Here is a 16,387-nt window from a genome sequence, read left to right on the forward strand (position 1 = left end):
ACACTTCAAAGATCTTCCTCCAGCTTCCTCCAACACAGACAAGAGTCTGCCTGGGAGAGATGAGGGGTTTGTTAAACATCTTCCAAAGCCTCTTAATGCATGGCTTACAGTGACACCTTTTCAATGCACTTTCTGCTTTTGCAAAGCATGAAATTGTCTGGAGTGTGGAGCTTGAAAAGATAACTAGTACAAATAAATATTAAAAAAACAACAACTAAATTCGTGAAAGTCAGTATTAAAAAGTGCATGGCAATGGTAAATTTCTATGATAAATTTCTATATGTTTACTTTACCACACAACAACAAAAAAATAAAAACAAGAGAAGAACCCTGTAAAACGGAATAGTTAGCAATGCAAGGCAACACATATGCAGTCTATTATAGTTGCATAATGGGACCCAGGTGAAGGAGAATTCCAACATCCTTACAAAAGCTCCAAAGAAACAAAAGCATCAAAACCAAACAAAGTCAAGACATTAAAAGGGAGGAATTCTGCATGCCATGGTAAAGCTGCTTCTTTTTACAAAAAGAAAAAAATTAAAATTAAAAAAATCGTATCCATATCCCTTGAACCACAGTGTCAAATTCTTCTTTTAATTTATCTATTAGCCATGGTATACAAGAAGCCCTCCCTTGAGATTAGCAATGCACTAGAGCAAAAAGGTACTTTGAAGGCAAGAAGGGTACAGCAGTGGACAAACACAGCATCCACAGGAGCTGAGACACCTAATCTTGGCACACATTTCACACAACTCCCAGATAACAGTGCTGGGCTTGTTCCAGCTCTCCTTACCTAAAAGGATGTGAAAAGGCTTGCAATCTGTAAGAAGCCAGAGTAAACATTAGAAAGAGCAAGAGAGTGAGACAGCGAGGAGGGGGCGGGAGAGGGAGAGGGAGGGAGAGGGAGGGAGAGGGAGGGAGAGGGAGGGAGAGGGAGAGAGAGGGAGGGAGAGGGAGAGAGGGAGGGAGAGAGAGAGAGAGGGAGGGAGGGAGAGAGAGAGAGAGAGAGAGAGAGAGAGAGAGAGAGAGAGAGAGAGAGAGAGAGAGAGAGAGGAAGAAAGGAAGAAAGGAGAGAAAGAGGAGAGGGGAGAGCGTGAGAGTGACATAGCGAGCAAGCGAAGGGCGGGGTAAGGAAAAGTTCTAACCACAATCTAAAACAATGAAATAATCTACTTTAAAAGAGTTGCATGTTTTACCTAAAACTTAAAGTACTACCCCATCCAGCTATCAGAAAAACTGAGAACTTAAATCTACACCATCATCAAAGGATTCAAGAAAGCCACGCTCACTAAGCTTACTATAACAAAACGCTAAATAGAATGGGCAAGGAACTGATTTGGGTACCAAGTATCACACAATGGTTAAATCTATTCAACCAAACAAAATTCTGATGGGAAACCCCATGTTTCCCCTAAATAAAACCACAGTCTCATGCAATGTGAACTTTAAAAGAAAATAAAAAATATGCACACACACACATACACATACAGTTAGGCATGCCAATGAAAGTACAGCTGATTGAAAGCACATTTGCCATTTTGAGAACTGCCCTAATCCATGGTGGTTGAGGAAAACACAAAAGCATTATGAAGTGATTATATATATATATATAGAGAGAGAGTATATATATAGGAATTTATGGCAAACTAATCTAAAATAAAAATTTAAAAAAAAATAGAAAAGCAACACTAAGCCTCGCCCCCACCCCCAATGAAGATTGGGACCCAAGCATGAATGGAGGTTCAGTTTATGAGTTAGTACAAACCAGCACACAAATAAGCATGTGGTAATCGCATCATGGCATTAAAATGTCACACATAAAGTGAAAACCAGGTCTCAGCCCAAGTGTGCACTTTTCTGCCCTTGTACTCATTCTTCTTAAAAGACACCAGGCTCTGCACACAATCACAAATGTCCAGCTACCAGAGACATACTTACTTGAATGACTGAGGAAAAACTAAAAAGACACAGAAGTTTATAACCAGTATTTTTCAGTAACTTTTCACGGAATCATTAAGATGACTATTTCCATGTAGAACAGTATGACTAGAAGAATTAAGATCCTGGTACCTTCACCTAAGCAGAAGAGGATTCAGGATTATCCTGAGCTTCTGAAGCCAGGAAGCCAGGCAAATACAGTAACATCTGAATTTGTCTCAGCTATGAAGTGAGCAAGGAGAAATGTACACATACTTTACGTCTTCCAGCTTTTTCGTGATGACTGAACCAACAGATGAAAAAGCAGCTGAAGCCCTCTGTCCAGCCTGAGACAGTGTTTCAGATGTCTTCTTATAGCTACAGGAAAAAGAAAAGTCAGCCTTTTCTTTAAAATTTAAAAAAATTATCTTTACTATAAAGGGATTTCAGTTCACCATATCAATTCACAAATACAAGACATCTTAATCAGAGTCACCCTTTCATCACTATCCCCATCTCTCCCTACTCCATACATGCTCTCAAGATATCTGGTTCCATTTCCATGTAAGTATATTGAGAATACTGAACTTGCCCCCCCCTCTTTCCTCCCCCTCCCTTTCCCCCGCTCTCTCCCACTCTCCCTCTCCCCGCCTGCTCCACTTCTCCTGAGGACCATAGAGGAAAGCCATTTCCTGGTTTGTTGGTCTTTTGTAGACCTTTGCCTTTTGCTTAGGTCCAAAACAATGCAGAAGACCTTTCCCTAAATGATGATGATTTAGTTTTAGATGTGACTGCTACTACCTCAGTGGTTTTGAAGAAATGTTAAAAGTTCTTATCTTTATTTATTTTTACCAGTCCTGGGGCTTGAACTCAGGGTCTGGGCGCCGTCCTTGGACACATTGGCTTAAAGCTAGTACTCTGCCACCTGAGCCATAGCACCACTTCCAGCTTTTTCTGAGAAGGTAGTACCAAGGAATGAAACCTAGGGCTTCGTGCATGCTAGGTGAGCACTCTATGCCACTAGGCTATGTTTCCGGTCTCAGAAGTTCTTAAAACAGAGTAAATAAAATTTGTGTCTGTCATGCTACCAAATAATGACTTGCTGACCTGTCAAATGTGTAAAAGACTACCCTAATGTGACATTTGCTATAACACAGAAGTGTAAATTACCCTCCTCCTCCTCTTCCCAGCTACTTGTAGGTTAGAGAAGCAAACAAATAAAAATAGAAACACTGGTAAAAAGAGTATGGTACCTCTAAAAATATTAAGATTGCCATTGTATAAATAAATGTCCAGTTAATATTGAATACCAAGAATCTAGTTTATGGTTAATATAGGTATGTTTTTCTACTGCCAGCTACTATGAGTGGAAAAATGACTGAAAGAAGGCACTGTCACAGGTGGACTGCAGATGGACTCTGCTGATGGCTAACTTGTCAACTTCTGAGCTCACCAGTTGGACCGGAACACTAGACAGGGAAAAGCTCAAATCTGTTGCTAGAAGCTTGCTCCCCTTTCTGTTGGGAAAGAAAACTGCACTGTACAATACTGCTTTGTACCTGGTGTGATCAGAAAGATGTCTTATATGCTGGCTACTGCCAAGAGCATATGTAACAGACTGTGGTCTGAGAAATCTTATGTACCAAGCAGACATGCTCTTTAGTTCCAAGAGCTGAGTTCAGATCTAGACTTCACACTTTTGAGAGCTTTATATCCTGAAAACTTCACTTACATATGTGCCTTCTTATCACCCAGTCTACTGAGTTATTCTGAGGACTGAGTGACACAGTGTACATATTTGGAAATCCTCTTATCTATGGGGACATGTTCTAGGAACCTATGTAACTTATGTTTTCTTAGCCTGGTGGGTAGCATATACAGTGTGGAGGCAATGGATAAAGGGTTTTCAGATACTACACTGCACAAAGCAAGAAGGCAAGGTATTTAACCATGATACTCAAAAGAGCATGTAATTTAAAGCTTACAAATTATGTATTTGTAAAATATTCCATTTACTATTTTCAGATCTTAGTTGGAACTTAAGAGAAACTGAAACCATGGAGAATAGAGAATCCCAGTAAGAAAGGACGACTAATGTAACATTTGTGGAATCTGTTTCTTCAGCTTGCATATTAGGCTACTTTTCTTTCTATCCCCTAGAATACCCTGGAAAACCAATGTTAGAAAAGAGTCAGGTATAGCAGGAAAATTGTAAAGAGTGATCTGGTGTTAATCCAGGAGACACTATGGAAACATTCTCATCCCCTTTCTCGCTCCCCCTCCCTCAAGACAAGGGTTGCAGGTGTCTTTTCCATTGCCTAGTAAAATGTATGACCAGGGACACATACGCAGATGTTGCTGTCACATCCTGCCACCCTTTGGCGATGTTCTGTTTCAATTCCTGTAGTGAATTGATTCCCAGTTTCCGCTTGATCTCTGCTAGATGCTTCTCTTTTGCTGCCAATACCTGAGACAGAGTCTGGATTTCTTCTTCTACCTATGAGGAGGTGGGTTGGGCAGAAAACAGCAAGTTATTAAAGCTACTACAGCCAAACTCTGCTCCAGATCTTATATTCTTCTTAAAAAAAATGGATTCATTTCCTCTCCCCCGCTCCCCCCTTAATGATAAGCATGGTGGTGCATACTTGTAATCCCAGCACTGAAGAAGGCTGAAGTATGAGGATTCAGAGTTCCAAACTAGAGTTCCAAACTAGCTTAGGCAATAGAGTAAGTTCTAGACCCACCTACTTACATAGAGATCTTATTTCTCTCACCCACAGTGGCTCTTTATATTCCTATCAGTTGTCTCTCACTCCCTCTCTTTCCCTGTGCTTCTCTAGTTTTTTCATAGAGGTTTAGGGCTTAAAATCATTACACAGAGAACCTTCAACTCACTCTTAACACTCACTCTGTGAATTGATCTAACTTTCCAGCCAGACATCATTTAATCTTACTTGAGTACCACAAAAGTTCCTGTTAGTATACTAAAAATAATCTCCCCCCACCCACAGACAAAACGAGGGCATCAGGGCAAACCCTAAGCCTCATATGCACATTTCATATGAGTTTATACTACATGCCTCAGTCCCTCAGGACTGCAGAGGTTCTCAGTGGGTACCTGAGCACCTGACAGCTCACCTAACAAGGACAGCCACCCATCAGGTGATCAAAAGGTAGTGATGTGCCTGGTGCCTGGTGTGGAATTAATCAATCTTTACCATCCAGGAGCCTTGTTTTGAGAAACAGATACTAAGAGAAGCAGAATAGAGTTGGCAGAAGACAAGAAATAGCAAAAGCACAGACAGATTATAAACTATGTAAAGGTCAAAACTAGGAGCAGAGACATAAAGAAAAAGACACAAAATAGAAGACTTAACCCCAGAACAGAGTGGAAAGGACAAGTTCACAGATGGAAACAGGCATCATGTGAGAGAATTTTGGTCCCAGAGTTGAAAAATAGACTTTAGGAGTCTATTCATAATATTCAATGTACTTACAAAATGCTTCCATTAGTTTATAGCAAAGCCATATTCTCAGCCCTGACATGCACTTAACTTTTTTTGTTGTTATCGTTGTTATTGGTTGTGGGACTTGAACTCTGGGCCTGGGCACTGTCCCTAAGTTCTTCAGTTCAAGGCTACCACCCTAGCCCCTGAGCCACAGAGCCACTTCCAGTTTTCTGGTGGTTAACTGGAGATAGTCTTATGGACTTTAGTGCCTAGCCTGGCTCTGAACCACGATCCTCAGCCTTCTGAGATTACAGACGTGAGCCACAGCTCTTGGCTATGCACCTCACTTTGATCATTTTAAGGATAGTATGATCTTTAACAATGACATTCAATATTGCTACGGTAAAGGGGTCTACTGCTAGTTAAATCTTCAGAGAACAAAGAATGAGTACATTAGTCTACAAAGAAGAGAAGATCAAACACCATGTGGCAATAATAATAAAATTATAAACAATAATATTATAATGGAATTTCTACCAGGTATAATAGGAAGGTAGGTCCAGCACAAATTGTCACAAGAGTGAATTTCATCGAAGTACATTATATGCATATATGGAAATATTACGATTAGTACATGCTAGTTAAAAAAAAATAAAGAACTCAGGGCCAGGAGTTGGCCTGCTATATAGTGCTTGACTAGCATGCATGAAGTCCTGAGTTTGGTTCCTTGGTATCACATACCCAGAAAAAGCCACAAGTGGTGCTGTGGCTCAAGTGGAAGAGCTCTCGCCCTGAAAAAGCTCAAGGACAGTACCCAGGACCTGAGTCCAGGCCCAAGCCACAGGACAGGACAGGACAAGAAAGGAGGGAGGGGAAAAGCAAAGAAAGAAATCACTAATCTATATGACACAATTAAAAGGAGTAAATAATAATGATTGGTGTGAAGGTAAACAAAGTGGACAACAGGAAATAAAGAAAATGAATAAAAACAAAATGCAAGTTCTTTGGAAATATCAACAAAACTGAAAACCTTCAAGCTAGTCTGACATACGAGAAAAGGAGACGATGCAAAATATTTAAAAATTAGAATAAAAGTAGAGACATTAATACTAACCTAGCAGAAGCAAAGATTACATTAAAAAATACTGTGAATGTCTATATATCAACAATCTATATAGATAATGTGGGCAAATTCCTCAAGATATAAAAATGATCAAAACCAACCCACATAGAAAGAAAATATGAACCGACTTAAAACATGAAAATGAGACTGGATGAATCAAAGTTAAAACTTTCCAAAGTCTAAAGCAAGATGGCTTCAATGCTTAATACTACCAAATATTTTAAAAATCCACACCAGTCCTTCCCAAAATTTTGCAAAAATAAGATGGAACATTCCCTAACTCATTACAAGATGTCAGCACTCGCATATCTAAAATATACTTAGAGCTCAAAAAATGAACAACAAAAAGAAATCCTCAAAGAAACAACAATCTGAGTAATAAGTGGACTAAAGACTTGAGACTTCTCAAAAAGAAGAAGGAGAAGGAGGAGGAGGAGGAGGAGGAGGAGGAGGAGGAGGAGGAGGAGGAGGAGGAGGAGGAGGAGAAGAAGAAGAAGAAGAAGAAGAAGAAGAAGAAGAAGAAGAAGAAGAAGAAGAAGAAGAAGAAGAAATAATAAGAATGGGTAATAGACACATGATGAAATGTTCAACATTTTTGGCCATGAAAGAAATGCAGAGCCAGGAGTGTGGCCTAGCAGCAGAGTGTTTGCTTCGCATGCACTATGTACACAGAAAAAGCTCGAAGTGGTGCTGTGGCTCAAGTGACAGAGTGCAAGCTCAAGGACAGTGCCCAGGCCCTGAGTTTAAGTTCTAGAACTAGCAGAAAGAAAGAATGAAAGAAAGAGGGAGTGAAAGCAGAGGGGGAGAAAGAGAGAGAGAAAGAAAGAGGGGGAGGAAGGAAGGAAAGAAGGAAGGGAGGGAGGGATGGATGGATGGAGGGAGGGAGACAGGCAGATTTACATTGAGATTGAAACCCAAATCCAAACACTGAGATTCTATTTCACCCCAGTTAAAACAGCCATTATCAAGAAAATTAGTAATAACAGACACTGATGGGGACATGACCAAAAAGGGAATACTACTACACTGTTGGTGGGAATGTAAAATTGTTCAACCATTCTGGAAATCAGGCTGGAAGTTCCTCAAAAGACTAAACATAGAGCTTCCCTATGCCTCAGAAATTCTACTCCTAGGCATTTATGCAAATGACCACAAACCAGCCCACACTAAAGCCACCAGCATAACCATGTTCAATGAAGAATTATTTAGCATAACTAAGATATGAACTCTACCCAGATGCTCCTCAGTGGATGAATGGATCAAAAGATGTGGTATATATACACAATGGAATTCTATATTTCCATCATAAAGAATGGCATTGCCCTATTTGTAAGGCAATGAAAAGACTTGGAAAAAAATTATATTAAGTGAATTAAGCCAGACCCAAAGAAACGAGGCTGCATGGTTTCCCTCGTTTGTAATAACTAGAATGTGTCTAGGATATTCTTAGTTGAGTAACACAATAGCTCAATACCTATATTCATATGACCATATAAAATGACGCTATCAGAGGCCAGGAGTTTGGCCTAGTGGTAGAGTGCTTGCCTAGCATGCATAAAGACCAAAGTTCGATTCCTCAGTACCACATACATAGAAAAAAAGCCGGAAGTCATGCTGAGGCTCAAGTGGTAGAGCTCTAGCCTTGAAAAATCCCAAAGGCTTGGGGCCAGGAGTTTGGCCTAGCGCTAGAGTGCTTGCCTAACATGCACGAAGACCCGGGTTCGATTCCTCGGTACCACATATATAGCAAAAAGCCAGAAGTGGTGCTGTGGCTCAAGTGGTAGAGCTCTACCCTTGAGAAAATCCAGGGACAGTGCTCAGGCCCTGACCTCATGCCCAGGACTGGCAAAAAAAAAAAAAGAAAAATCCCAAAGGCAGTGCTCAGGCCCTGAACTCAAGCCCAGGATTGGCAAAAATAAAAAAATAAAATAAAAACTGCTTAGCAAAATGAACTCCACGATACAGAAACAAGGCATTTTTATTATACTGTCTGCAGTTCTTTTTTTTTCCTTTTGGTTTATTCCTTAATGTCACTGTTTTTCATTCCTGTACCCTCGTCTTGTATGTCACTGTTTTTCGTTTCTGTATCTGGGACAGTGCCCAGGCAACAACGAGGAGGAGGAGTAGGAGGAGGGGGAAAGAAATGTTCTTATTACTTATGGAACTGTAACCCCTGTGTACATCACTTTTACAATAATTAATTTTCTCCCAGTCCTGGGTCTTGAACTCAGGGCCTGGGCACTGTCCTTGGACAATTTTTGCTCAAGGCAAGTGCTCTGCTACTTGAGCCACAGCACCACTTCTGGCTTTTTCTGTGTATGTGGTACTGTGCACTCAAACGCAGGGCTTATGCGTGCTCGGTGAGCACTCTACCACTAGGTTATGCTCCTGGCCCTATAATAAAATTTAAATTAAAAAGAAAAAAAAAGCCAGCACTACCCTGCTACCAAAGGCAGCCAAAGATATTCTGAGAAAAGCAAACAATAGCCAGCTTTTTTAGGAATAATAATTCAAGCAAGTTCAACAAATATCGAACTAAAGCAAACATTGTATTAAAAGGACTGTATAGCATGAGCAAATGAAATTTGTCCTGGAAATGCAAGGATGGTTCAGCAAATAAAAATGAATGTAATAAGCCACATTAAGGGAATAAAAAAAATACAGAACCACCTCATTTGGTACAAAATAGTATTTGCATGATAAACCAAGTAGGAAAAGAAAGAACTTCCTCAACATGAAAGTACATCATGAAAAACTGAGTTCCTATATGCAAGTGGTGAAAGGATGAAAGCTTTCTTAAGATAACAAAACAGGTACCTATGTTATCACTGCTCCTGAATATTCTACTAGCAGTTTAGCCACAACAATTATGCAAGAATAACAAACAAAAGTCATAAGGGTCCAAAATCTAGAATAGGTATTGTAACTCTTACATCTCAACAATAAACCGTTTTTTTTTCAACCGAGTACTTAAACATTTCTCCAAAGATTTACAAAAGCCTAATAAGTGCATGAAAAGATGCTTAACAAATGAAAAACACAAAGAGGTACCCCTTCTCACCTACTAAGATGGCTAGAATTACAAACATGTTGACAAGGATGTGGAGAAACTGATGTAAAAACACTGACTGCTAGAGAAAAGAAGTTGACAGTTCCTTTAAATTGTAAAATGAAATTACCATACGATGAAGCAATTCTACCTTTATGTACTGAATCTAAAAAACAAAAACTAAAGCAAAGCACTACATAAATCTTGCTAACTTTCTGTAACACTCAGAGTAGAAATAACCCACATGCCCTTCAGTGATGAACTCTAAAATAAAATGCAGTAAACATGTGTTTACACATGGAGTATTATCCATCTATAAAAAGGAATGAGTGGGCTAAGAATTTGGCCTAGTGGTAGAGTGCTTCCTAGCATGCACAAAGACCTAGGTTTGATTCCTCAATACCACATAGATTAAAAAAAAAAGCCAGAAGTAGTGCTGAGGCACAAGTGGTAGAGCTCTAGTCTTGAGAAAGCTCAAGGACAGTGCTCAGGCCCTGAGCTCAAGCACAGGACTGGCAAAAAAAAAAAAAAAAAAGAGTAATATAGATGTTCGGCCACATTTTGAATGAGTCCATTTATATAAAATATCCAGAAAACAGTTAAAGCCATGGAGACAGAAAGGTGATTAGCTGTTGCCAGGAGCTTAGAGATGGAAATCTAAGGGGTGATTGCCAAGTGAGTATGAATGGAGCTCTATCAGAGGTGAAGAAAAAGACTGGAACTTGAAAGCATGAATAGACAACAGTATGTAGGTGAAAATGATTTTTATGCCATGTGAATTTTAGGGAAGTTGGAAGTTGGCAGTCAGGCAGAAGTTGAAAGGAGTGGAAGAAGACAGGGAAGGGAGGCCCTAGCAGGCACAAGCTTGCAAAGGACCCGTATCCAGACACAACACAGACCAGGCTGGAGCAGTCATTGATGAGACTGCAGAGCAAGCATCCTTAGCTGTCAGCCAATGACATTCCTCCAGAGACCCAGTCGGCTCTGCCACTTACTGCTTCCCACTTCTATCTCAGGTCCACTTTACCTCTAGATGTCTTGTCATTAAAAATAAAAACAGCAAGCTCCCTCTTCTTTCTCCTCCTCCTTAATCAAGACCCCATGGGACAAGTAAGATCCTGCTGCTTCCTCTTCCTTGGAACTGATAGTATATTATGAGGGTAGGCTTTGGAAACACAAAGGTCACTACCATAAAGCTGCCAAGGCAATGGCCCTTACCTTCGCAAGTTCTCGTCTCAGCTCCTCCTGCTCCTCCTCTGACAGGGTCTCTGTGGCACCCAGAGTGGCGGCAGCATCCTCCCCTTCCTCAGGTACTGGATCTGTCCTCAGCAGACCTGGAGGAATAAAAAAAAAAAGTCTGTAAAGCTTGAACATCTAGTGAAATTTTCCTTTAGGATATGCTCTCTTGGACCAGCCAGAATACAGTTAATTAAGTTAAATCTACATATCACCTTTCTGCACTCACCAATGACCTAGCTTTCTCGGTACAGTACATAAGTCTGGGGCAACCATTAACAGTCACCAACTTAGACTGGGCTCAAATACAAATTCCCTTGGTGTCAGCTCACATTCTCAGTCACAACAGTTATGACAAAGCAGAAGGAGGCTGGAAAGGAAACTTGCCAAGATGCATCTTTAAATGGCTGCATGAAGTAGGCACTAGCAGCTCATGCTTGTAATTCCGGTTAGTCATGAAGCTGAGACCTGGGAGATTGAAGTTCAAAGGCAGCCTGGGGGCTGGGAATGTGACCTAGTGGTAGAGTGCCTGCCTACCATGCATGAAGCCCTGGGTTTGATTGCTTAGCACCACATAAACAGAAAAGACTGGAAGTGGTATCCCGGCTTCAATGGTAGAGTGCTAGCCTTTGAGCATAGAGGAGTTCAGGGACAGTGCTCTGAGTTCAAGCCTCACAACCAGGGGGGAAAAAAAGCAGCCTGGGCAGGAAAATCTGTAATAAGATAACACAGCAAAAGGACTTAAAACTGTATCTCATTCAGATCTCCTTTTTAAAAAGAACTCAAGATAGCTGAGTATCGTGATGCCCACCCATAATATAACATTCAGGAGGCTGAAACAAGATCCTCTTGTCTCTTCATCTAAACAGTTTGAGGTCGTCAGTTGAGTGGAAGAGAGAATAGAACCCACTTGGAATGAGGAGGAATAGACAGGGTTCTTGAGATCAGGTTCGTTATTCATTCACCTCCTTCCCTTAAGATTAAGGGACCAAAGTCATGTAGGGGAAAATAAGGCACAATAAATAGAGGAAAATGAGGCCTGGTGAAGGCAACTCAGAAGTAAAGTATTTATAAACCAAGCCATCTATGTCCTAAAGAAAAGCAACAGGATTCATTCCTTCCTGAAAGATGCATTTCTCACCCCAAGAATTAACATTCATTTGGCAGGATGTATGTCTTCCTGAGAGAAATGCTCCCTCAAAATGTACGCAACTTCCTACTGAAAATATAGACAACAGGATGCCTTCCTTATCTCAAGGATAACCATCTGTTTTATGGCAGGATGCACTCTTACCTGGAAGAAATGCCCAAAACATCAAGGAACTCAAAAAGCGTAACACCCAGAATAAAGCCCTATGACCAAAAAAAAAATTTTTATATATATATATATATATAAAGCTTGCACTATAATAAATGAACCTTCTGAGGGAAGGGGGAAAAAAAGTCTAACACCAGCAGTAATTACAGCAAAGATAATATACTTACCTTTGTCTAACTTTAAAGCCAGATCCCTTACTTTTACCATACATATAACTTGTTAGGGAACATCCAAGGAGCACTGCGTCTCTGTCTTTAGAACACGCCTTTCTGTCTGCCTGTCTGCATGCTTGCTTGCATACTTGCTTACTTAATAAAGCTCTGCCAAGTTTTCTTATCATGGTGACTTGTCCAGAAACCCTTCTTCTGGATCGAGTCAATAACCCTCACTGAAGACTCCCACTTTTACAGGGAAATTTCACAAATGTTTATCTATGTCTGGTGGCAGCTGCACCTCAGCTTTCCCCATTTGACCTGTGCCTACCCCTCCCCCCAATAAGACCCAAACTTTGGATACAAAATAGAAAGAGGCACCAAAACACTTGCTGATCTTTTAATCTAAATTTTAAAACAAAGTGAATTGAAAGAATCCATGATGGATAAAAACTGAAGTTTAAACTAAGCTCATTATTACTCTCCTTTTGCCTCAGGTTCTAACATGGCTCCGCAAGGACAACTCAATTGCTCATCTTGTCTTTACTCAAATTCCTGATCTTTTCTTCATCATAGATGTTGTGTGCATTACTTTTGGCTGATGGCTGAACTTTGGGCCCCTCTCTTACATCCAAGGCAACTGTATACTGGATTTTTGTCTCCTGCTGATGCTAGTCTATCCACCCACTCCCAGGCCACACATATGAGAGTTTGAAGTGTCTTCTGGCTACAGGTTTTATTGCATATGTAAGTGACAATTTCCTCCTCCTGTCAAGTCACAACAATGAAGTCATCCCCTATCTGATTCTAGTCATTTCTCGTGTGTGTGTGTGTGTGTGTGTGTGTGTGTGTGTGCGCGCGTGTGCGTGCATGCATGTACATGCATTAGGCCTAGGGTTTAAATTCAGGGCCAGGGGACTGTCCTGGGCTCTTCTGCTCTGCTATGCCCAGCTCATACCTTTCTAAGAAGAGCTTCTTCAGTCTTATCTGCACCCCTCCCAAAGCCCAGTGCCAGTCAGAAGTTGAAGCATATACAGAAAGGGAGGAAGATGAAGGGACAGCCACATTGTAAATGGGCTGCCAGCCCCTTGGTAAACAGAAAAGAAGGGAACAACATGAACATGCATGGTATGCACTTATACAGCCCTTGGTACAGGGTCTGTTTTCCACTTACTGCTACTTGTAGTTAACAATTACATCAATAATCACATGTATAACTATACGGGAACAGTGTCTTCCTGAGTAGCTAGAATTACAGGAACACACCACCAGTGCCTGACCAGAAAAGGGCCTTGCTAGCTTCAGGACCCCCATAATGATGTGGTTTTTATACTATCTATGAAAGTTGATGATATGGTCTGTCTTTCCCACAATCGCCTGTAGGTGGCAGCAAATTGTCAACATTACATTTCAAAGACCCAGTAGAGCCTGTGCCCAGCAAGAAGCAGTTAAGACACTTAGCAGAGGAGATGGAGTGGGGGGTGGGAGGAAGGATGCCAGAAAGGACATAAAGAAAGAATAGAATGATAGACGATAGATGCCAAAGTCGCCAGCTAAACATGACAGCAATGCTTTGTGGTTTTGGCCTGGTAGGAATGTGTAGGAGCAAGCAAGCCAGGGAGAAAGGAAGGGAAGAGTTTGGTCCTGAGCACATCTCTAGTTCTAGAGCCCTGATGTCACTTCCTTATCTGTCCATCTCAGAACTCACAGTACCTAGGACAGAACAAATGTTAATGTTTTATTTGAACGGACTTACTGGCTGACTAAAGATTTAATCATCAAAAGAAGTTTCTTTTCCCACAGATAAACCACTATTCTGCATACTTCGACAAATTTCAACCAAGGTTTGAGCTAGTCTTTTTTTTTTTTTTTAAATAGAGCATGCAAGAGGGTGGGGTTCTCATTATACAGTCCAGGCTGGCCTCAAACTCACCATCCTCCTATTTCTGCCACCGTATTGGTTTTGCAAATTGTTTTTCTGAGTGTTGCTTATGCAACCCTAGGCTCGTCATACGAGGGGGCTGAGGATGGGGAGCTGCCTTCTCTCCCCCAACTGCTGTCTCTTCAATGAGGACTACTTGCCCTCCAAACTTACTACCATGATTAAAACTTCAGCTCTCTCCACACTATTGTAACTCAGGAAAAACCTGGGAACCTCTGGTTCAAACACTTCACTGTATAAGGATGAGGTAGAAGGGGTGCTTTTTGTTTGTTTATAAAAGAAAAAGAAACACAACCACCTTAGCCTCTGAAATTCAATGGCATTGTAGACTCAGTTTTGTCTCTTGGAAAATGCATTCAACTTCCTAACTTTTGCTACCTGTGAATGTGACTATTCAGGGACGGAAGTTTATTAGGTTTAACCAAGTTGAGATGAGCTGAGATCATATTTGACTTAAATGGAAGAAAGAGGAGCACAAGTTAGAGGTTAGCCCAGACAATGTTAGAGAGACCCTATCTCAAAGTTAAAGGGTTGTGGCTTAGGTGACAGGGCTGCCAAAGATGGCAAGAAGCCTGTGAGCTACGTCCCCAGTAGACACTCAGCACTCTAGAAGAAATGAATTACAGGAAGGTACACAACCGAGTCAGAGGAAACCCTAAGAACCCAGCATGACTTCATTGTCTACTGTGGATCTTCAGTCCCTTTATTTGAGCTACTTCTCTCTCTTCATTGCATTTGCCAACAAAGGTTTTCCTATTCAACACGGACATAAAAAAACGAGGCTCATACCTGTAATCCTTGCTATTCAGGAGGCTAAGATCTGAGGATCTATGGTCAGAAGCTAGCACAGTCAGTAAAAGTCCAAAAGACTCTTATCTCCAGAAAACGGGAAGTGATGTGTGATTCAAAGTATTAGAGAGCAAAAGAGTTCAGGGATAGTGCCTTGAATTCAAGCCCCAGGACCAACAACAAAAAGACATAAAATCTCTCCTCTCACTAAAAAAGTGAATCCCATGTCATCTCTCTGAAGATGGTGACTATCCGGAACAAGTCCTTACCTTCATGCTGCAGAAAAAGGAGAAAGAATATGAAACCTAAGCAAATTCAACTAGCAGAGAAGGTGATACTGGGAATTCAGCGTAAGCCTGTGGTATGTAGAACATTTGTCCAAGAAAGAACTTGTACAGCAGAGTAGTCAAGGTTTTTCAGGAAACTAAACTGCACAGGCTTCTCCTCCACAATCTCCAAAGATGTAAAAACAGTTTTAAGACCAGTATATGAACAAGCATCTTCAGTTTCCAGCACTGTTTCATGTAAGCACAAATGAGAGGAAATACATATGCCCTTTTCTAGCCTTAGAGGCATAAAAAGAGCTATAATACATAGTTCAAAGTATCTTTTAAGTCTGTCCTCTGACTTCCTGCTTGATGCCTTGTTCTTTGTTTCTGGATGTGACAAACTCCACGCAGAGTGGAGGAATACTTGGAGGTCCCCCCCAGAGGACCTTGGTGGACTTCTGACCTGAAACTGAGATTTTGCAAACACAGCATGCTGGATGATTTGAACAGGTGTCTAACCTGAGGAGGCAGCATCTCAGATACTAGAGGTCACTAGCAGTCCCAACCCACATCAAGGGTGACAACCAAAAACTAAATGCCAAGCAGGAAGCAAAGCTACTCCAAGCTGAGTCACTGACTTAAACTGGGCCAAGGTAGCGCCTGAAGGCACAAATGGTGGCACCTATTCTCTAACATGTTAGTAAGATGGCGGTGTAGAAATAAGGATACCCTGAGCATACTGGATTCTTGAAGCTGTTGTTTACTCACTATGAATTGGGTAAAGCCAGCTTTGGGGTAATGAAGAGGAGAGGAAGAGTTCAGAAAGTCCTTCCCTTTGTAATAAAAGCCACAAAAACAAGATGATGACAAGATCTGATCTACTCCATTTGGGGAAAGATACAGAAACCCAAAAGCCTAACTGAGCAATGTCAGGGCTACTAAAGAAAGAGATGTGGGGAGGAGGGATGCACAAAGGCAGAAAGGGAAAGATAGGCTTGGAGTGAGAGCAGTGAAGTGCTCTCCTGGGGCTCAGGCAGGGACATAGGGCCCTAGCTGTGGTCAATGTGCCACCCACTGGTGGCTCACACCTGTAATCCTAGCTACTCAAGAGGCAGAGATCTTAGGATCATGGGTTGAAGCCAA

The 16,387-nt window shown here is 41.2% G+C and overlaps 1 protein-coding gene across 2 annotated transcripts in view; it reads right to left on the reverse strand.

Moving 5' to 3' along the window:
• Tpd52 (tumor protein D52) overlaps positions 1 to 16,387 on the reverse strand; it is a 32,984-nt gene that overhangs the window by 11,703 nt on the left and 4,894 nt on the right. The window contains exons 2-5 of one of the 2 annotated variants that reach the window (XM_090338985.1): positions 10,757 to 10,872; positions 4,266 to 4,414; positions 2,194 to 2,295; positions 794 to 820 (exon numbers count right to left, since the gene is read on the reverse strand). In XM_090338985.1, coding sequence (XP_090195111.1) covers positions 794 to 820; positions 2,194 to 2,295; positions 4,266 to 4,414; positions 10,757 to 10,872 — 394 coding nt within the window. The remainder of the gene's footprint in view (positions 1 to 793; positions 821 to 2,193; positions 2,296 to 4,265; positions 4,415 to 10,756; positions 10,873 to 16,387) is intronic. The other variant, XM_090338986.1, reaches the window with a different exon arrangement.

This window comes from Megascapheus bottae, chromosome 9, assembly GCF_031878675.1.
Source record: "Megascapheus bottae isolate mThoBot1 chromosome 9, mThoBot2.hap1, whole genome shotgun sequence".
Lineage (NCBI taxonomy): Eukaryota > Metazoa > Chordata > Mammalia > Rodentia > Geomyidae > Megascapheus > Megascapheus bottae.